General features: G+C 42.9%; 1 protein-coding gene across 4 annotated transcripts in view; it reads right to left on the reverse strand.

The window, feature by feature from the left end:
* Window positions 1–22,909, reverse strand: part of gria4b (glutamate receptor, ionotropic, AMPA 4b) — a 175,648-nt gene that overhangs the window by 57,047 nt on the left and 95,692 nt on the right. For all 4 annotated transcript variants that reach the window (XM_042309512.1, XM_042309511.1, XM_042309514.1 and 1 more), the window contains exons 4-6: window positions 5,950–6,134; window positions 1,404–1,457; window positions 1–152 (exon numbers count right to left, since the gene is read on the reverse strand). The exon at window positions 1–152 is cut by the window's left edge and continues 7 nt beyond it. In XM_042309512.1, the coding sequence (XP_042165446.1) occupies window positions 1–152; window positions 1,404–1,457; window positions 5,950–6,134 (391 nt within the window). The remainder of the gene's footprint in view (window positions 153–1,403; window positions 1,458–5,949; window positions 6,135–22,909) is intronic.

Raw genomic sequence — 22,909 nt, forward strand, 5'->3', positions numbered from 1 at the left:
GGGCTGTCGGAGCCTGGGTACTCCCTCTGGTCCAGCTTGTTCCAGCGCTGCATCAGCTTGATGACCATGGGGTTGCTGAAGTCCACTAGCTGGAAGCCTGACACGTTGGCCCCGCCATGCATGAAGCGCTCGAGGTTGATGTCCTTAAAACCCTGGGGAGAGAGAGAGGGAGAGAAAGACATCAATGGAGAGAAGTAAGGAGAATGAGGAAGGCATGCAAAAGGTAGATGGAAAGAGGGAGAGAAATAAACAGAGGGGGAGGGAGAGAGAGAAAGAGAGGCAGAGCATTATGTTATACCGCAACAAAAAAGGACACCAGACAGTTCTTTCCCCTAGCCTTTTCTAAGATCTGGGATCACCGGCTGAGCCTGAATTGTGTCGACGCCCTGCTTTTGCAGCAGAGGGCTGGTAAGAAGGATTGTACCAACAGTAATCTCTCCCAGCCCAGTGCTCTGATGCCTCCGGTACTGTCACACACACAGTCACTCACATGTAGATGCACACACACAAACACTGAGCTGTCCTGTTCTGGACATCATTAATACACTGTCACTGTGGAAATGGGCTGAATACTAATTACATAGACGTGGAGAGAGAGAGAGAGAGAGAGAGAGAGAGAGACAGAGAGACAGAGACAGAGAGACAGAGACAGAGAGACAGAGACAGAGAGACAGAGAGAGAGAGAGAGAGAGAGAGAGAGAGAGAGAGACAGAGACAGAGAGAGACAGAGACAGAGACAGAGACAGAGACAGAGACAGAGACAGAGACAGAGACAGAGACAGAGAGAGAGAGACAGAGAGAGACAGAGACAGAGACAGAGAGAGAGAGAGAGAGAGAGAGAGAGACAGAGATAGAGACAGAGACAGAGACAGAGACAGAGACAGAGACAGAGACAGAGAGAGAGAGAGAGAGAGAGAGAGAGAGAGAGAGAGAGAGAGAGACAGAGACAGAGAGACAGAGACACAGAGAGACAGAGAGAGAGAGAGAGAGAGAGAGAGAGACAGAGACAGAGACAGAGACACAGAGACACAGAGACACAGAGACACAGAGAGACAGAGAGAGACAGAGACAGAGACAGAGACAGAGACAGAGACAGAGACAGAGACAGAGAGAGAGAGACAGAGACAGAGACACAGAGACACAGAGAGAGAGAGAGACAGAGACAGAGAGAGAGACAGAGACAGAGACAGAGACAGAGAGAGAGACAGAGAGAGAGACAGAGAGAGAGAGAGAGACAGAGAGAGAGACAGAGACAGAGACACAGAGACACAGAGACACAGAGACACAGAGACACAGAGAGACAGAGAGAGAGAGACAGAGACAGAGAGAGAGAGACAGAGACAGAGAGAGAGAATGAGAGAGAAATGGTGTAGTCAAGACATGCCAGGATTTTTTTTCCTCACCAAGTTAGCCATGATGTAATGGTAGCCTTTGACATGTTTTCCGACACTGACAATCTGCGAGAGAAGGGAGGAAGAAGCGTTAGAGAAACATTAAGTCAACCCGACTGGAAAGGGACAAACGTTCGACAAACGTTGAGTGAACCCGACTGGATTAGCATTAGCAAGCTTAATTGGCTGTCAGTTGAATGACACCCCAGTGTGTTTGGCTTGGCATCGCATCAACATTGTCTTTCATGGGAAGAAATCGGATGTGCAGGCTGTCTAAACAAATGAGTAGGCATCCGGATGAGTGCCACACGAGGAGATAGATAGACAGACAGACAGACACTATCTGAGGCCAGGTAGTAGGGAATATGAAAATGCTCCTGGCATGGAGAGAGAGACAGAGAATGTTCATTGATCTATTGAACACAAGCAGATCTCAGGTAGCTAAACAGACATTGAACTGAAGACAGCTGCTAAACCCTAACCCTAAATGTAGTCCTTACTTTTACCTTAACTTCTTGGTGACAGTGGGCAGTATTGAGTAGCTTGGATGAATAAGGTGCCCAGAGTAAACTGCCTGCTACTCTGTCCCAGATACTAATATATGCATATTATGATTCATATTGGATAGAAAACACTCTGAAGATTCTAAAACTGTTTGAATGATGTCTGTGAGTATAACATAACTCATATGGCAGGCAAAAACCTGAGACAAATCCAACCAGGAAGTGAGAAATCTAAGGTTTGTAGTTTCATTTAAGTGATTGCCTATCCAATATGCTGTGTCTATGGGGCCAGATTGCACTTCCCAAGGCTTCCAGCAGATGTCAACAGTCTTTAGAAAGTTGTTTGAGGCATCTATTGTGGAAGGGGGTTGAATAAGAGCTATTTCAACAAGTGGACTAAGCTGTGGCCAATCAGCTGTTTACTGCGCGGTCACGCGGGCGCGCCATTCCTTCTTTTTGCTGTGTAATGAATTTGCTATTGTCCGGTTGGAATATTATTGAAGATTCATTATAAAAAGTTCCTAAGGATTGATTGTAAACCTCGTTTGACATGTTTCTACAAACTGTAATGGAACTCTTTCGACGTCTGGATTTTGCGCTCGCGCATTGTGCCTTTGGAATAGTGAACTAAACGTGCGAACAAAACGGAGGTATTTGGACAAAATTATGAAGGTAATCGAAAAAAAATAAAACATTTCTTGTGAAAGTGGGAGTCCTGTGAGTGCATTCCGACGAAGATCAGCAAAGGTAAGTGAAGATTTATAATGCTATTTATGACTTTTGTTGACTCCACAATTTGGCGGGTAACTGTATGGCTTGCTTTTGTGGCTGAATGCTGTTCTCAGATGATTGAATATTGTGCTTTTGCCATTAAGCTTTTTAAAATCTGACACAGCGGTTGCATTAACCTCTTCGATATAGGGGGTGCTATTTAAATTTTTTGATGTTTTGTCACGAAAAGATGCTCGACTATGCATATAATTGACAGCTTTGGAAAGAAAACACTCTGCAAAACTGCAAAGATACTGTCTGTGAGTGCCACAGAACTGATGTTACAGGCGAAACCCTGATAAAAATCCAATCAGGAAGTGCCGCATTTTTTGAAACCGCCTCATGCCAATGACTCCTTATATGGCTGTGAATGAGCTACGAATGAGCTTACGTTTTCCATGTTTTCCCCAAGGTGTCTACAGCATTGTGACGTCTTTTTAGGCATTTCCCTTGAAGAATGGCTGTAAGGGACCATATATGACATGATGTCTCCCGCAGAAAACCTTGCGTAAAATACTGAGGTAGCCATTTTTCCAATCGCTTCTTATGAGAAACCAACTGCCTCAACGGATATATTATCGAATACATATGTTAAAAACACCTTGAGGATGGATCCTAAACAATGTTTGCCGTGTTTCTGTCGATATTATGGAGCAAATTTTGAAAAAAGTTTGGCGTTATAGTTTAAGTATTTTTCGGTCGATTTCTCAGCCAAGCAGGATGAACAAACGGGAGCTATTTCGCCTACAAAAATAATATTTTTGGAAAAAAGGAACATTTGCTATCTAACTGGGAGTCTCCTGAGTGAAAGCATCTGAAGTTCTTCAAAGGTAAATGATTTAATTTGGTTGCTTTTATTATTTTTGTGAAAATGTTTCCTGCTGCCAGCAGAGCTAGCATAGCATTATGCCATGATAAACTTACACAAATGCTTGTCTAGCATTGGCTGTAACGCATGAAAATCTGAGATGACAGTGTTGTTAACAAAAGGCTAAGCTTGTGTTTGAATATATTTATTTCATTTCATTTGCGATTTTCATGAATAGGAAAAGTTGCTTTATGGTAATGCGCTTGAGGCTATGATTACGCTCCCGGATACGGGATTGCTAGTCGCAAGAAGTTAAGAACAAGTTTATCTTTAATTCTATGTAAAACATATATCTTCCATCAAAGTTTATGATGAGTATTTCTGTTATTTGATGTGGCTCTGCAATTTCTCCAGATGTTTTGGAGGCATTTCTGACCATGGCGCCAATGTAAACTGAGGTTTTTGAATATAAATATGAACTTGATCGAACAGAACATACATGTATTGTGTAACATTGAGTCCTGGGAGTGTCATCTGATGAAGATTGTCAAAGGTTAGTGATTCATTTTATCCATATTTCTGCTTTTTGTGACACCTCTCTTTGGTTGGAGAATGCTTTCTGTGACTAGTTGCTGACCTAACATAATGATATGTTCAGCTTTCGCTGAAAAGCCTTTTTGAAATAGGACACTGTGGTTGGATTAACAAGAAGTGTATCTTTAAGATGGTGTAAAATACTTGTATGGTTGAGGAATTTTAATTATGAGATTTCTGTTGTTTTGAATTTGGAGCCCTGCAAGTTCACTGGCTGTTGGCGATGTGGGACGCTAGCGTCCCGAACGATCCCAGAGAGGTTAACCACATCCCTAGCCTAACCCTTACCTCAACACTTTTAAATGTCAACTTCAATGGGGTAACGTCAGAGTTGGGATATCCCAAGGATCCCAGATAGGGGTGACCCTGTTGCTTATGTCACCCTGTAGTATGACTTGGCTTATAGATGATTTGTGAGGTACAGTATCAATGTAGTGATGATGAAGACTTTCTAAATGTTCAGTAAAGCATTCATTGTTGTTTGTTTAAAGTTTTAGCCTAATGTGTTTGAATGCACTGCTAACAAATACAATCTGTTTCCACTAGCAGTGCTCCATTCTCCAAAAATGCTAGCCAGATTTTTCTGAACATTGCACTAGAGGGAAGTTGAAAATAAGCTATGCTAAAGAAAAGTGAATTTACCCTTATTAAAATTGGGACCATACAAAAAACTAGTTTTTACCACTGCATCCCTGGTGAACACGAGATACTACTGAATAACAATGTGTACATTAGATGTGACCTGCTGATTAAGATTAAGTTGTGTGTACTGACGCCTACTGAGATACAATGGGAACTGTTGGAGGTGAGCCCGGCTCCCACAAAAGCACACCACACACACATACTGACTCGCACACACTCACATAAACACTGAGTCGTTAGCACAGTGACAGATGCCGGAGCTGAAATTTGCTAAATAATTGAAACGTGAGATAGAGATACTGGTTGCCTGGGGGATGGTGGATGAGTACACTAGGAAACAGAGAAGGGGGTTATTCGGTTTGTAACTCTGACTACATATAGGCAACTGAGTGGCGCCAGAAGCTATTCAAACATTCTACAATTTGACCTAATAGACTGAATATACCTAAACCTGAATGATTACAATATGGACCATCTCAGATTGTACCACAAAATATTAATGAATCATGTTTGCAGCTAATTAATTCAACTTAATTCAAATTAGCACTCTAGAACTGTAAAATCCACTGCAGGTCTCAAATTGAAATGAAAGAAAGTTTCCTCTAGTCATTTTCGTTACCAAATGGTTCTGTCACCTGTTTTAGACTGTATAGATGAATTGATTAATAGATTTCATTGATTGATTGACCTACTCCAGTATGTTTTTGAGCCTCTTTAACTCCCTAACTGCCCAGCAGCCTAACTGCCTAACTCCCTAACTCCCTAACTGCCTAACTCCCTAACTGCCTAACTCCCTAACTGCCTAACTCCCTAACTGCCCAGCTGCCGAACTGCCTAACTGCCTAACTCCCTAACTGCCCAGCAGCCTAACTGCCTAACTCCCTAACTGCCCAGCTGCCCAACTGCCTAACTCCCTAACTGCCCAGCTGCCCAACTGCCTAACTCCCTAACTGCCCAGCTGCCCAACTGCCTAACTCCCTAACTGCCCAGCTGCCCAACTCCCTAGCTGCCCAACTGCCTAACTCCCTAACTGCCCAGCTGCCGAACTGCCTAACTCCCTAACTGCCCAGCAGCCTAACTGCCTAACTGCCTAACTCCCTAACTCCCTAACTGCCTAACTGCCTAACTCCCTAACTGCCCAGCTGCCCAACTGCCTAACTCCCTAACTGCCTAACTGCCTTAATTACCTTTTTCTTTCTTCCTGCCTGCCTGCCATGACTGATTGGCTGACTGATCTCACCTGCTCCAGCATGTTGGTGAGCCTCTCGGCCTCCAGGTCGATGACAAACTTCTTCTCCTGCCGTCGGTCCAGGTCCTCCAGGAGGCGCCGGTAGGCAGCGTCGTCGAAGCTCTCCACACAGATGGCGCTCACCTGCCAGCTGTTCTGGCCCGCCTTCTCCATGATGGCCTGCAGTATGGCGTACCCTGAGGGACGAGACCAACCACCAATCAGATCACGGAATTTCATTCCAATAATTTATTTAGCTACATAGTGACAATTAATTAATATTTTACTGCAGTGGGCTAAATCAAGGTCACAGTGTTTCTTGGTAGTCTTAAACAAATCTACTTTGAAACAGAAGTATACACCTCACACATATGGTTATGGGCTTACAAAAAATAAGACACCTGTACCATGTCAGATATAGAGTTGAAATGTATCCAATTTTGAGTTTGCATCCCAATATTACACTTTATATACATCACTGAAGACTGAAATATAACAAAACCGTTTGACATAAAAACACAGGATTGTCTACGGGTTTATAGAAATAATGTTTATTAACAATGAAATTATGAAAATATTAATAACATTACACCCGTGAGGCCACTAGGTAATTTGACTGCAGGAAAAGACAACAACATTTGCATATTGAATGTACAACAGTCAGATGCATTGCACCATCACATCTGCACTACAATCATTTACAGTGTTGGTCCCCAAATCAGCACGGAGTGGGTCTCATATTAGGATTCTGCACTTATAATCTGCTCTCCTTTCAGGGTTAGGGTCAATTCAGTTAGACTAAATGCCAACCCTGCTTCCTATTGGCTGGGAAATGATTGAGTGATATTACTGAGTACTACTGATATCATAAAACTGAAGCCACAATCTAAAAACCCTGGCTTCACAAAAACAACAAGCATGCAAGAAGAAGAACCACAAGAAACCCTGCAACCAAGAAGAGCTTTTCTAGTTCTGATCCTTTGCGCCTATGCCAATTCTTCATACTAGTCCCACAGCAAACCCCCTGTTTTTGAGTAGATGGCATAGTCTCTTTGATTAGAGACTGGTAGAGTGGGAGGAACCACATGGTGTTTAGAGGGGGGACTCTGGGCTGCTGGGACCAGACGAGGCCTTGTGTAAATAGAGGAACGATAGAGGGGTGAGAGGAAGTCAGGGAAGCCCCGCCCTGCGTCTCCTGTCTTCTCTCCAACAGGAACAGATGTCCCACTTAAACGGCCCCTCCTGGTGGCCATCACAAGCTGGCAACCTTTCTCCCTCTGCTCCCAATTAGTAGATTAACCTGTGCTCGAGTATCCACGTCTGGCTCAACCCCCCTTTTTCACTCTCTCTTCTGTGCACCCTATTAGAGTGAGTGAGTGAGTGAGTGAGTGAGTGAGTGAGTGAGTGAGTGAGTGAGCGAGCGAGCGAGCGAGCGAGTGAGTGAGTCAGTCAGTCAGTCAGTCTTTCTGTCTGTCTGTCTGTCTTTGCCAGGAGGACAAGGAGGATGGTAGGTCACACACTGCCACTGCTTCAGCTTCAACACACACCCGTCAGGGCTGGGGCTACCTGGATATGTCCAAAAAGAAACTCAAATGTTTGTTTTCCTTTCAGAGGGCTGCCGTGCTTCTAGCTCTTAGGAAACTTTACAGTGTTTTGTTTTTGTATGTATTATTTCTTACATTATTGTAATTACATACAGCAGGGAAAAACTATTGGATATCAGAGCAGCGGTAACTCACCAGCACTACCAGCATTACGACCAGGAATACGACATTCCCAAAGCAAATCCTTTGTTCACACCCCACAGTGTTTTGAACTGATTCCAGAGGCCGATCCAAAACACCGCCAGAGGAGGAGAGGTACTCAGAGGTCATCTAGTCTGACTTAGGAGGCACGCAAACCACCCACCGCTTCTGAGTATATTACTCACTAATGTTCAGTCTCTGGATAATAAAGTTGACGAGCTCAGGGCGAGGGTTTCTTTCCAGAGAGATATCAGGGATTGTAACATACTCCGTTTCACTGAAACATGGCTCTCTCGGGATATACGGGGTCGGTCCAGCGAGTTGGGTTCTCAGTTCATTGCGCAGACAGGAAAAAATATCTCTCAGGGAAGAAGAAGGGCGGGGGTGTATGTTTCATGATTAACAACTCATGCTGGAATTGTAAATACAGGAACTCAAGTACTTTTGTTCACCCAACCTAGAATACGTTACAATCAAACGCCGACCGCATTATCTCTCAAGAGAATACTCTTCAGTTAAAGTCACAGCAGTGTACAGTTGAAGTCGGAAGTTCAGGTTGGAGTATTTTTCAACCACTCCACAAATTTCGCAAGTCGGTTAGGACATCTACTTTGTGCATGACACTAGTTATTTTTTGAAAAATTGGTTACAGACAGATTATTTCACTTAATCACAATTCCAGTGGGTCAGAAGTTTACATACACTAAGTTGACTGTGCCTTTAAACAACATGGAAAATTCCAGAAAATGATGTCATGGCTTTAGAAGCTTCTGATAGGCTAATTGACATCATTTGAGTCAATTAGAGGTGTAGCTGTGGATGTATTCCAAGGCCTACCTTCAAAATCAGTGCCTCTTTGCTTGACATCATGGGAAAATCAAAAGAAGTAAGCCAAGACAAGTCTGGTTCATCCTTGGGAGCAATTTCCAAACACCTGAAGGTATCATGTAAATCTGTACAAACAATAGTATGCAAGTATAAACACCATGGGACCACGACAGACCGATCAGGAAGGAGATGCGTTCGGTCTCCTAGAGATGAACGTACTTTGGTGCGAAAAGTGCAAATCAATCCCAGAACAACAGCAAAGGACCTTGTGAAGATGCTGGAGGAAACAGGTACAAAAGTATCTATATCCACAGTAAAACGAGTCCTGTATCGACATAACCTGAAAGGCCGCTCAACAAAGGCCACTGCTCCAAAAACGTCATAAAAAGGCAGACTACTGTTTGCAAATGCACATGGGGACAAAGGTCGTACTTTTTGGAGAAATGTCTTCTGGTCTGATGAACCAAAAATAGAACTGTTTGGCCATAATGAAGATCATTATGTTTGGAGGGAAAGGGGAGGCTTGCAAGCTGAAGAACACCATTCCCACCGTGAAGCACCAGGGGTGGCCGCATCATCTTGTGGGGGTGCTTTGCTGCATGAGGGCCTAGTGCACTTCACAAAATAGATGGCACCATGAGGAAGGAAAATTATGTGGATATATTGATGCAACATCAGTCAGGAAGTTAAAGCTTGGTCGCAAATGAGTCTTCCAAATGGACAATGACCTCAAGCATACTTCCAAAGTTGTGGCAAAATGGCTTTAGGACAACAAAATCAAGGTATTGGAATGACCATCGCAAAGCCCTGACCTCAATCCCATAGAATAGTTTAGGGCAGAAGTGAAAAAAAGTGTGTGCGAGCAAGGAGGCCTACATACCTGACTCAGTTACACCAGCTCTGTCAGGAGGAATGGGACAAAATTCACCCAACTTATCGTGGGAAGCTTGTGGAAGGCTACCTGAAACATTTGACCCAAGTTAAACAATTGAAAGGTTACCAAATACTAATTGAGTGTATATGAACTTCTGATCATGCTGTTGAATGTGATTAAAGAAATAAAAGCTGAAATAAATCATTCTTTCTACTATTATTCTGACATGTCACATTCTTAAAATATAGTGGTGATCCTAACTGACATAAGTCAGGGAATTTTTACAAGGATTAATTGTCAGGAATTATGAAAACCTGAGTTTAAATGTATTTGGCTAAGATGTATGTAAACTTCTGACTTCAATTGTAGATGGCAGCATTCGCACAAAACTGAAAGTGAGAACCACCGCATTTAACCATGACAAAGTGACTGGGAATATGGCATAATACAAAAAGTGTAGTTATTCCTTCCGCAAGGCAATCAAACAGGCAAAACATCAGTATAGAGACAAAGTGGTCACTATTCAACTGCTCACGACACGAGACGTATGTGGCAGGGTCTACAGACAATCACGGACTGCAAAATGAAAACCATTCACATCGCAGACACTGACATCTTGCTTCTGGACAAGCTAGATACCTTCTTCGCCCGCCTTAAGGATAAAGCAGTGCCACCGACGCGGCCCGCTACCAAGGACTGTGGGCTCTCCTTCTCCGTAGCCGTCGTGAGTAAGACATTTAACTGTGTTAACCCTTGCAAGGCTGGGTTAATGTGGATAGGAGGGAGCACCCCCCTTTCCACATCGACGGGACCGCAGCGGAGAAGGTGGATAGTTCCTCGGCGTACACTTAACTGACAAACTGAAATGGTCCACCAACACAGACAGTGTGGTCAAGAAGGCTCAACAGCGCCTCTTCAACCTCAGGAAGCTTGGCACCTAAAACCCTTATAAACTTTTACAGATGCACAATTGAGAGCATCCTGTCGGGCTGTATCACCGCCTGGTATGGCAACTGCAGCGCCAGCAACCGCATGGCTCTCCAGGTGGTGTGGTGTGCCCAACGCATCACTGGGGGCAAACTACCTGCCCTCCAGGACACCTACAGCACCCGATGTCACAGCCTGTTCACCCCGCTATCATTCAGAAGGCTAGGTCAGTACAGGTGCATCAAAGCTGGGGCAGACAAACTAGAAAAACAGCTTCTATCTCAAGGCCATCAGACTGTTAAATAACCATCACTAGCACATTAGAGGCTGCTGCCTATAAACATAGACTTGAAATCACTGGACACTTTAATACATGGAACACTAGTCACTTTAATAACGTTTACATATTTTCCATTACTCGTCTCATATGTATATACTGTATTCTATTATACTGTATCTTAGTCTTTGCCGCTCTGACATTGCTTGTCCATATATTTACATATTCTAAATAGTCTGGCTACCCAGACTATTTGCATTGCCCCCCTCCCCCTCTCTGGATCGCTGCTGCTACTCTGTTATTATCTATGCATCGTCACTTTAATAACTCTACCTACATGTAACATATTACCTCAATTACCTCGACACCGGTGCCCCCGCACATTGACTCTGTACCGGTACCCCATGTATATTTTAGGCATCTTCTTAAAACTGTTTGTTGGTTAAGGTCTTGTAAGTAAGCATTTCACTGTAAGGTCTACACCTGTTGTATTCGGCGCATGTGACAAATACAATTTGATACTTAGATTTGTTTGTATTGGGTATATGTTGTGAAATTGTTAAATATTACTTGTTAGATATTACCGCACTGTCGAAGCTGGAAACAAGCATTTCACTACACCCCCAATAACACCTGCTAAACACGTGTATGTGACCAACAAAATGTGATTTGATTTGAGATATATTGTATGCTGAAATCCTTGGACATTTTAAAGAGTTTCCAATAGTGACTTTTTTAAATTCTACCCCTGGCTTGTGTTCATTAGTAACCTGACCACCCATCACTCTGCCAAAAGGTTATGCTCACTAGCGTCTCTTTCCACTATGAATATATGGAGTGATCAATAGTGCAGAGGAATTAAATTCAGGATTAGTCATCAGGCAAGTTCATTAGGGCACATAAAAAATGTTTAAAACCTCTTGCAACGGAAAACAAAAATGAACATTCGTTATTGGTCAGGCCCATTGTAGGTAGTCCATCCTGGTTTCAGTCCGTTTTCTCCATTTGGTGCATTATAAGTATGAACCTGGTGATAACAAGCACAAGACGACAATTCTGCAACGATACTAGTTTTGTGCTTTGTATATGTCCTATAGTCTATAAGCAACCTGGCTGTGGTCCTATAGTATATAGACAGATCTAATGACTAGTTGGCTAGTGGCCCATCTATCCATATGGCTGTGATTACAGTGTTTCAGTCAGAGCCAGGTGCAGCTTCTCTCCTCATGTCAGTGACATCACTGTAATTACACACTGGAGAATAAAGCACAGCCCATTATGAGCCCTGTGAACAACTGACCTAAGTGCAGCCATTAAGGTGCATACAGTATAGATGATGCACAAAAACACACACACATACACATGCATGAATGAACACACACATGCATGTACACGCATGCACAAACAAAAACACACACACAAGCCCTTCCCCCACAAACGTGGTGCGACCTACGGCAGACACCAAACAGCCCAGAGCAGCAAAAGTAATTCCTTTCTATGTAACGTAACAAAATCCTATCATGTTCTATTTGCAATCACAGGCAATCCACCTATACCAGCCCCACAAGCCCCACCAACCAGAGATGAGTGCTACGGCCGGTTTGCCTTTCTTTCCGCCTACCCGTCACTGATTACCAGCTGATAAATCTGTAGCCTGGAGCTGTGTGTGGAGCAGCAGCCAGCCACAATCAGCATCAGTGTCAGAGCAATAGCTGCCTGCCTGTCTGCACTACAGAACAGCACAGAGTACAGTCCCCCCCCACCCCCCATTGCACATAGGAGGCAGTGATTATATGGAATGCATGTCATTCAATGAGCTCTTGTCTACTGCAGTAAACGAGTGAGAGAAGGAGAGTGATGGAGAGGGGGTGAATAGAGTCCAGTGGAGAGAGAGAGAGCGTGTGATATTCCTCCTGAGAGACCTAAACTTTTAAACTGAGTCACTCATCATGACCTGGAGACCCCGCTATTTGCAGAGCAGAGACAGATAGGGAGTCTGTGTGTGTGTGTGTGAGAGAGAGAGAGAGAGAGAGAGAGAGAGAGAGAGAGAGAGAGAGAGAGAGAGAGCGAGAGAGAGAGAGAGAGAGAAAGCATTATCATTAACAGCAGACTTGTACATTTCCTCAGTGAAAACAATGTACTGAGCAAATGTCAAATTGCATATTTACCAAATTACCGTACGGCAGACCACGTATTCACCCTGCACACCCTAATTGAATAAAAAAGGCAAAGTCTTCTCATGCTTTGTTGATTTCTATTTGGCATGAGGGTCTGCTATACAAATGGATAGAAAGTGTGATTATAAAATCCATGTACACAAACAACAAGTGTGCGGTTAAAATTGGCAAAAACAAACACATTTCTTTCCACAGGGATGTGGAGTGAGACAGGGATGCAGCTTAAGCCCCACCCTCCTCAATATATATATCAACAAATTGGCGAGGGGACTAGAACAGCCTGCAGCACGCAGCCTCATCCTACTAGAATCTGAAGTGAAATGTCTACTGTTTGCTGATGATCTGGTGCTTCTGTCCCCAAACAAGGAGGGCCTACAGCAGCACCAAGATCTTCTGCACAGATTCGTTCAGACCTGGGCCCTGACAGTAAATCTCAGTAAGACAAAAATAACAGTGTTCCAAAAAAGGTCCAGTTGCCAGGACCACAAATACAAATTCCATCTAGAAACCGTTGCCCTAGAGCACACAAAAAATATACACACCTCGGCCTAAACATTAGCACCACAGGTAACTTCCACAAACCTGTGAACGATCTGAGAGACAACGCAAGAAGGGCCTTCTATGTCATCAAAAGGAACATAAAATTCGACATACCATCTGGCATAAAATACTTGAATAAGTTATAGTACCCATTGCCCTTTATGGTTGTGAGGTCTGGGATCTGCTCACCAACCAAGAATTCACAAAATGGGACAAACACCAAATTGAGAATTCTGCAAACACATCCTCTGTACCACGTAAAACACCATATAACGCATGTAGAGCAGAATTAGGGCAATATCCGCTAATGATCAAAATCCAGAAAAGAGCCTACAAAAATTCTACAATCACCTAAAAGGAAGCGATTCCCAAACCTTCCATAACAAAGCCATCGCCTACAGAGAGATGAACCTGGTGAAGAGTCCTTTAAGCAAGCTGGTCCTGGGGCTCTGTTCACAAACACAAACAGACCCTACAGAGCCCCAGGACAGAAACACAATTAGACCCAACCAAATCATGAGAAAACAAAAAATAAGTACTTGAAACATTGGAAAGAATTAACAAAATAACAGAGCAAACTAGAATGCTATTTGGCCCTAAACAGAGAGTACACAGTGGCAGAATACCTGGCCACTGTGACTGACCCAAACTTAAGGAAAGCTTTGACTATGTTCAGACTCAGTGAGCATAGCCTTGCTATTGAGAAAGGCCACAGTAGGCAGACCTGGCTCTCAAGAGAAGACAGGCTATGTGCACACTGCCCACAAAATGAGGTGGAAACTGAGATGCACTTCCTAACCTCATGCCAAATGTATGACCATATTAGAGACACATAATTCCCTCAGATTACACAGACCCATAAAGAATTTGAAAACAAATCCAATTTTGATAAAGTGCCATATCTATTGGGTGAAATACCACAGTGTGCCATCACAGCAGTATGATTTGTGGCCTGTTGCCACAAGAAAAGGGCAACCAGTGAAGAACAAACACCAGTGTAAATAAAACCTATATTTATGTTTATTTGTTTTCCCTTTTGTACTTCAACTATTTGCATAGTTGAAGTACAATATGACATTGGATATGTCTTTATTCTTTTGAAACTGTAGTGTAATGTTTACTGTTCATTTTTTATTGTTCATTTTACTTTTGTTTATGATCTATTTAACATACTTTGGCAATGTCATTGGATGTTTCCCATGCCAATAAAGCCCATAAATTGATATTGCAATTGAAAGAGAGAGCGACACAGAGAGAGAGAGAGTATGTATGTGTGTATGAAAGAGAGAGACAGAGAGAGAAAGAGAGAGAGAGAAAGAGACAGTGTCTGTCTGAGTCTGTGTGTGTGAGAAGTGAGAACAAGAGAGAGAAAAGAGACAGACAGAAAGCGAGAGAGAGATACAGTGTGTGTGTGTGAGAGAGAGAGTGTGTATATGTGTATGTGTGTGAGTGGGAGAGAGAGAGACACACAGAGACACAGAGAGAGTGAGTGAGTGAGTGAGTGAGTGAGTGAGTGAGTGAGTGAGTGAGTGAGTGAGTGAGTGAGTGAGTGAGTGAGTGAGTGAGTGAGTGAGAGAGTGAGTGAGTGAGAGAGTCGCTTACCAAGAAACAAGTAAATGTTCCCTGTGTGGCCAAGTTACAGTTTTGACTTAAAAATGCTTGAAAATCTATGGCAAGACCTGCAATTGGTAATCTAGTGCTTACTCACAGCTGTAACTCAAGGCAGTTAACCCACTAGGCCGACATTAAGAATTTGTTCTTGACTGACTTGTCTAGCTAATTTTTTAAATAAATAAATACCTAGTCAGTTGTACAGGCTCTGTACCTACGCATGCGCACCAGGGTTTCAATATATATATATATTTTTTTTTTAAGCCGATAAATACAATTGTTTTAGACCAAATTGACTGGGAGGAAAAACAATCCCACTGCAAAATAATGTGTTTTATTCATTGATGGAAATATGAATTGATGGCACTACATTGACCGTAATGTTTATTGGTCAATAGGTTATTTTGCTACATTTTGTGGAATTAAACTGCCGATTGTGTCTTTTAGTTAGTCGTCATGTATCTTATTTATCAGCCGCGCACAACATACAGACCCTATTTTGAGCTGAATATCACTCTGCTGCTGCAGTGAAACATGGGCTTTTATAATCTCAACAGTTCTAAATGCAATGGCATGTTAAAATGTTTTGATGGACACAATTAAAAATAACGACACTTTTTATTTCTCAACTGGTAATTGAAGCACGCCTCCCATTCAAGTGCATAGGCAACGGTAGGCAGGCTACCAAAGCTTCACACACCACTTTGCAATATGAGCTAGAGGCAGGATTCATTTTGAAAACATATAGGGATCACCCACCCCCAGAAAAAAATATTATGAAACTGCTGTCAGTTTGTTAAAAGCCTACGTGTGTAAAATGAAATTATACAGGAACGCATCATAGCTATATAATTCTCGTCACTAGAGATAGGTGATAACACACTATCACATTTCAACAATTACCTGCACTCCAGATCGCCAAATCAGCCAATAGATGGTATGGCCATACTTGTCTAGAACACATCCGTGAAGCACGGGGGTGACAGTATCATGTTTTGGGGGTACTTTGCTGCAGGAGGGACTCGTGCACTTCACAAAATAGATGGCATCATGAGGCAGGAAAATTATGTGGATATATTGGAGCACCATCTCAGTCAGGAAGTTAAAGTTTGGTGGCAAATGGGTCTTCCAAATGGACAATGGCCTCAAGCATTCTTCCAAAGTTGTGGCAAAATGGCTTAAGGACAACAAAGTCAAGGTATTGGAGTGGCCATCACAAAGCCCTGACCTCAATCTTATAGAACATTTGTCGGCAGAACTGAAAAAGCGTGTGTGAGCAAGGAGGCAAACCTGACTCAGCTCTGTCAGGAGGAATGGGCAAAAAGTCACCCAACTTATTGTGGGAAGCTTGTGGAAGGCTACCTGAAACATTTTACCCAAGTTAATCAATTAATCAAAGGCAATGCTACCAAATACTAATTGAGTGTATGTAAACGTCTGACCCACTGGGAATGTTATGAAAGAAATAAAAGCTGAAATAAATCATTCTCTCTACTATTACTCTGACATTTCATATTCTTAAAATAAAGTGGTGATCCTAACTGACCGAAGACAGGGAATGTTTACTAGGATTAAATGCCAGGAATTGCGAAAAACCGAGTTTAAATGTATTTGACTAAGGTGTATGGAAACTTCCGACTTCAACTGTAGGTCCGTTAAATTTCTCAAATGGACGGTAGATTTAAATCTTCCCGGTCGGACACGCCACATCTTCCTTGGTGGGCGCGCACACACACACACACACACACACACACACACACACACACACACACACACACACACACACACACACACACACACACACACACACACACACACACACACACACACACACACACACACACACACACACACACACACACACACACACACACACACACACACACACACACACATACACACACAGACACAATAATATCTCTGGTGTGCTCCATGCAAGACCGTCTCAGACTGCCCTGCTCATTGACTGAGCTCGTTCATGCGTGGGCTGATACTCCAGTCAATACTGTGTGTGTAAAAAGTGGCAAACACACACGCACACAGACAAAGTGCTGCCTGCCTGCGTCCTGACACACATTCACTAGAACACAGTTTAAAGCTAGCTTTAACCACCCACATATCGTAAGGTCTGCTTCAATGACACAGTCTCTCAGTCTCTTCCACACCCCCACAATCATGTTTTCTCCAGTATTCCATGATGTTTTCATTGGAAATGTGCCATTCTTCCTATTTCCTACAATGCATTTTATCCATGAGACTGTTTCCAGCTACTCTAGAATACAGATACAGCACTTGAATACAGATACTGTGCAGCTAATCTGCGTCCCAAATGGCACCCTATTCCCTTCATGGTGGGGTCCTGGTCAAAAGTAGTGCACTATGTAAGGAATATGGTGCCATTTGGAACTCAGTATTACTCTAGAGCAGGGTTTCCCAAACCGGGTCCTGTGGCCCCCCCTGGGTGCACGTTTTGGTTTTAGTCCTAACACTATACAGCTGATTCAAAGAACCAACTCATCATCAAGCTTTGTTTATTTGAATCCGCTGTGTAATGCTAGGGCAAATCCCAAAACGTGCACTTGAGGTGCCTCAATGGGAGATAGAGAGTGAAAAAGAAAGATTGGCGGATAGTGAATGAATAAATGCAAGGCATGTCGAAGATAACAGCTGAGCTCATGGCTATGATATTCCACTTACAGGCCGCTTTTCCACTCCAATGCAACGAGAAGGAGACGGAGTAGACACTTTTTTAAAATTGAAAAATGCTTATGGAGAGATTCACTACTTTCCACGCTGAGTGGTCCAAAAATGTATTTCTCCACTGATCTGCAGTTAAAGCAATTAGGAAAGGAACAGATTGGAGCAGGTTGCAGAGAAGAGTACTGCTGGTACTGTAGAAGTCTAGAGCAAGATGTTGTAGGCCTAACCGGGTCATGGTTATGAAAGTTATTAACAGTTGTTATTATTATCCCAACTGGCAGTTCTGGTTGTAAGCTGGTTGTAATGATGTTAGTTTGGGTTGTAAGCTGGTGGTAATCATGTCATTTTAACCAGCTTTGTCTGCAGGGATGAGAAGTGATGCAGAAAATAGAGAGAACGAGCTGCATAAGGAAAGACATTAGGCTGTCCAGAGATGGTGGACGGGGCAACTCAATTCTGCGGGGGTGCAGGATATGTCAGTGCTCTATGCAGGCTGATAACACCTCGACAGCTGCAGTGTCAATACAGACATTGATACATGTGGTGAAGCAGCAACCTTTTCTCACTGTGTTACCACAACCCATGTTTAGGCCTTGAGTAGAGATTGGCAGCTGGTGTGGTGACAGTAACAGCCGAAACAGCAATAGCAGCAGTAGCAGTAGTTACAGCAGTGACCCCAACAGGAGCTGTCCGTTCAGCATCACAACTGAGCAGGCTGCTGTAGGTTATGCAGTCACAACATCATCAATAGAAGCTGTCCCTTCAGCACCCCCACTGTAGGAGTAGTTATAACAGCATCCCCAATAGGCACTGTCCATTCATCACCCCCACTATAGCAGTAGTTACAACAGTATCCCCAATCTTCAAAACCACCACTGAGCAGGCTGCTATAGCTACTGCTGTAGCAGTACCCCCAAATAAGAGCTGTCCGTTAAGCAGGGCTATTGAGCAAGCTGTAGTATTTATCAGCACCAAGGACAGCTCCTCAACATGACTATTGTCACAGATTCAGGGCACATATTCATGAACGATTAGTAGTGCTGATCTAGGATGAGATCCATGTTCCATGTTACTAAGATCTAAAAGGCAAAACTGATCCAAGATCAGCACTCCTACTCTGAGACGCGTATGGGCCCAGATCTCATCACTGCTACACTAAGGTACAGTTGAAGTCGGAAGTTCACATACACTTAGGTTGGAGTCATTAAAACTCGTTTTTTAACTTCTCCACAAATTTCTTGTTAACAAACTATAGTTTTGGCAAGTCAGTTAGGACATCTACTTTGTGCATGACACAAGTAATTTTTCCAACAATTGTTTACAGACAGATTATTTCACTTATAATTCACTGTATCACAATTCCAGTGGGTCAGAAGTTTACATACACTAAGTTGATTGTGCCTTTAAACAGCTTGGAAAATTCCAGAAAATGATGTCATGGCTTTAGAAGCTTCTGATAGGCTAATTGACATCATTTGAGTCAATTGGAGGTGTACCTGTGGATGTATTTCAAGGCCTACCTTCAAACTCAGTGCCTCTTTGCTTGACATCATGGGAAAATCAAAAGAAGTAAGCCAAGACCTCAGAAAAAAATTGTAGACCTCCACAAGTCTGTTTCATCCTTGGGAGATATTTTCCAAAAGCCTGAAGGTACCACGTTCATCTGTACATACAATAGTATGCAAGTATAAACACCATGGGACCATGCAGCTCTCATACCGCTCAGGAAGGAGAGCATTCGGTCTCCTAGCGATGAATGTACTTTGGTGCGAAAAGTGCAAATCAATCCCAGAACAACAGCAAAAGGACCTTGTGAAGATGCTGGAGGAAACAGGTACAAAAGTATCTATATCGACATAACCTGAAAGGCCACTCAGCAAGGAAGAAGCCACTTCTCCAAAACCACCATAAAAAAAGCCAGACTACAGTTTGCAACTGCACATGGGGACAAAGATCATACAACAAAAATATAACTGTTTGGCCATAATGACCATCATTATGTTTGGAGGAAAAAGGGGGAGGCTTGCAAGCCGAAAAACACCATCTCAACCATGAAGCACAGGGGTGGCAGCATCATGTTGTGGGGGTGCTTTGCTGCAGGAGGCACTGGTGCACTTCACAAAATAGATGGCATCATGAGGCAGGACAATTACGTGGATATATTAAAGCAACATCTCAAGACATCAGTCAGGAAGTTAAAGCTTAGTCGTAAATGGGCCTTCCAAATGGACAATGACGTCAAGCATACTTCCAAGGTCGTTTGACTCAACTTAAACAATTTAAAGGCAATGCAATTTAAAGGCAATGCTCCCCAATACTAATTGAGTGCATGTAAACTTGATTAAATGAAGTTAAATGTGATTAAATGTGAGGAAATGTGAAAAAAATAAAATAAAATATGTTTAAATGTTTTTGGCTAAGGTGAATGTCAACTTCCTACTTCAACTGTACATATGCTTGGGAGTATGTATGGGCTGTGTGAATTGAAGATGTTCAACTGAAATTAGTTTAGTTTAGCTCCATCCCCTCTGGGTTGAAACAGACATCTGAGAAGAGGGTGAGTTGTTATCGATAGCTGTAAGTGAAGGAGAGACACCGAGAGAGAGAGAGAGAGGCTTGAGTAAGAGAGAGAGAGAGAGAGAGAGAAAGACAGTGAGAAAGACACGGATGAAGAGATAAATCAAATCAAATTGTATTGGTTACATACACATACTTAGCATATTGCATGTTATTGTGGGTGTAGCGTAACAGCAACCTTGGGAAAATCCTCTGCGTTATCATTAACAGCAGACTCGTACATTTCCTCAGTAAAAAAACAATGTACTGAGCAAATGTCAAATTGTCTTTTTACCAAATTGCGGCTAAATTTGGTAAAAAAACACACGTTTCTTTCCACAAGTCTGTGGGGTGAGACAGTGATGCAGCTTCACCCCCACCCTCTTCAACATATATATCAATTTGGCGAGGGCACTCAGTCTGCAGCACCCGGCCACACCCTACTAGAATCTGAAGTCAAATGTCTACTGTTTGCTGAAGATCTGGTGCTTCAGTCCCCAAACAATGAGGGCCTACTGCAGCTCCTAGATCTTCTGTACAGATTCTGTCAGACCTGGGCCCTGACAGTAAATCTCAGTAAGACAAAAATAAAGGTCCAGTTGTTCCAAAAAAGGTCCAGTTGCCAGGACGACAAATACAAATTCCATCTAGACACCGTTATCCTAGTGCACACAAAAATATACACACCTCGGCACCTCAGCGCCACAGGTAACTTCCACAAAACTGTGAATGAACTGAGAGACAAGGCAAGAAGGGCCTTCTATGCCGTCAAAAGGATCATCAAATTTGACATACTGTTGAATACATTAGGATCTGGCTAAAAATACTTGAATCGGTTAAATAACCCATTGCCCTTTATGGTTGTGAGATCTGGGGTCCGCTCATCAACCAAGAATTCACAAAATGTGACAAACACCAAATTGAAACTGCATGCAGAATTTTGCAAAAATATCCTGTGTACAACGAAAAACACAAAATAATGCATGCAGAGCAGAATTAGGCCGATACACTGTAATTATCATAATCCAGAAATGAGCCGTTAAATTCTTCAACCACCTAAAAGGAAGTGATTCCCAAACCTGGGGCTCTGTTCACAAACACAAACAGACCCCACAGAAACCCCAGGACAGCAACACATTTAGACCCAACCAAATCATGAGAAAACAAAAAGATAATTACTTGACACATTGGAAAGAATTAACAAAATAACAGAGCAAACTAGAAAGCTATTTGGCCCTAAACAGAGAATACACAGTGGCAGAATACCTGACCACTGTGACTGACCCAAACTTAAGGAAAGCTTTGACTATGTACAGACTCAGTGACCATAGCCTTGCCATTGAGAAAGGCCGCTGTAGGCAGACATGGCTCTCAAGAGAAGACAGGCTATGTGCTCACTGCCCACAAAATTAGGTGGAAACTGAGCTGCACTTCCTAACCTCCTACCAAATTCATGACCATATTAAAGACACGTATTTCCTTTAGAGTACACAGATCCACAAAGAATTTTAAAACAAACCCAATTTTGATAAACTCCCAAATCTATTCGGTGAAATATCACACTGTGCCATCACTGCTTCAAGATGTATGACCTGTTGCCACAAGAAAACAGCTACCAGTGAATAACAAACACCATTGTAAATACAACCCATATGTGTTTATTTATTTTCCCTTTTGTACTTTAAGTATTTGGAGATAATATGACATTTGTATTGTGTTTATTCTTCTGTAAATTTTGTGAATGTACTGTGTACTGTTAATTTCTAATGTTTATTATCTACTTCACTTGCTTTGGCAATGTTAACATATGTGTCCATGCCAATAAAGTCCTTAAATTGAAATTCGGCGAGAGAGGTATGTGGTCATTAATGGAACAGAAACCTCTGCCTAGTCATCCCAGACAGTGAGACACACAGGAAGAGAGGGGGAAAGACAGAGAGCGCAAAAGAGAGCGAGAGAGAGAGCAAAAGAGAGTGAGAGCGAGAGCAAAAGAGAACGAGAGAGAGAGAGAGCAAGAGAGAGCAAGAGGGAGAGAGAGCGAGTGAGCGAGCAAGAGAGAGCAAAAGTGAGAAAGAGAGAGCAAGAGAGAACAAGAGAGAGAGCAAGAGAGAGAGTAAGAGCAAGAGAGAGAGAGCAAGAGGGAGAGCAAGAGAGAGCGCAAAAGAGAGCAACAGAGAGAGAGAGCAACAGAGAGAGAGAGAAAAAGAGAGAAAGAGAGCAAGAGCGAGCAAGAGAGCGCAAGAGAGAGAGCAAGAGAGAGAGAGCGCAAGAGTGAGCAAGAGAGAGAGCAAGAGAGAGCAAGAGAGTGACCAAGAGAGAGCAAGAGAGAGAGAGAGAGTGAGAGCGAGAGAGAGAGCGCGAGAGCAAGAAAGAGAGCGAGCAAGAGAGAGAGAAAAAGAGAGAAAGAGAGCAAGAGCGAGCAAGAGAGCGCAAGAGAGAGAGAGCAAGAGAGAGAGCAAGAGAGAGAGAGCGCAAGAGAGAGAGAGCAAGAGAGAGAGAGCGCAAGAGAGAGAGAGCAAGAGAGAGAGAGAGAAAGAGAAAGAGCAAGAGAGAGCAAAAGAGAGAGAAAGAGCAAGAGAGAGAAAAAGAGAGAGAAAGAGCAAGAGAGAGCAAAAGAGAGAGAGAGAGCGAGAGAGAGAGAGCAAGAGAGAGCAAAAGAGAGAGAAAGAGCAAGAGAGAGCAAAAGAGAGAGAGAGAGCGAGAGAGAGAGAGCAAGAGAGAGCAAAAGAGAGAGAAA

This window comes from Oncorhynchus tshawytscha, linkage group LG30 (genome assembly GCF_018296145.1).
Source record: "Oncorhynchus tshawytscha isolate Ot180627B linkage group LG30, Otsh_v2.0, whole genome shotgun sequence".
NCBI lineage: Eukaryota > Metazoa > Chordata > Actinopteri > Salmoniformes > Salmonidae > Oncorhynchus > Oncorhynchus tshawytscha.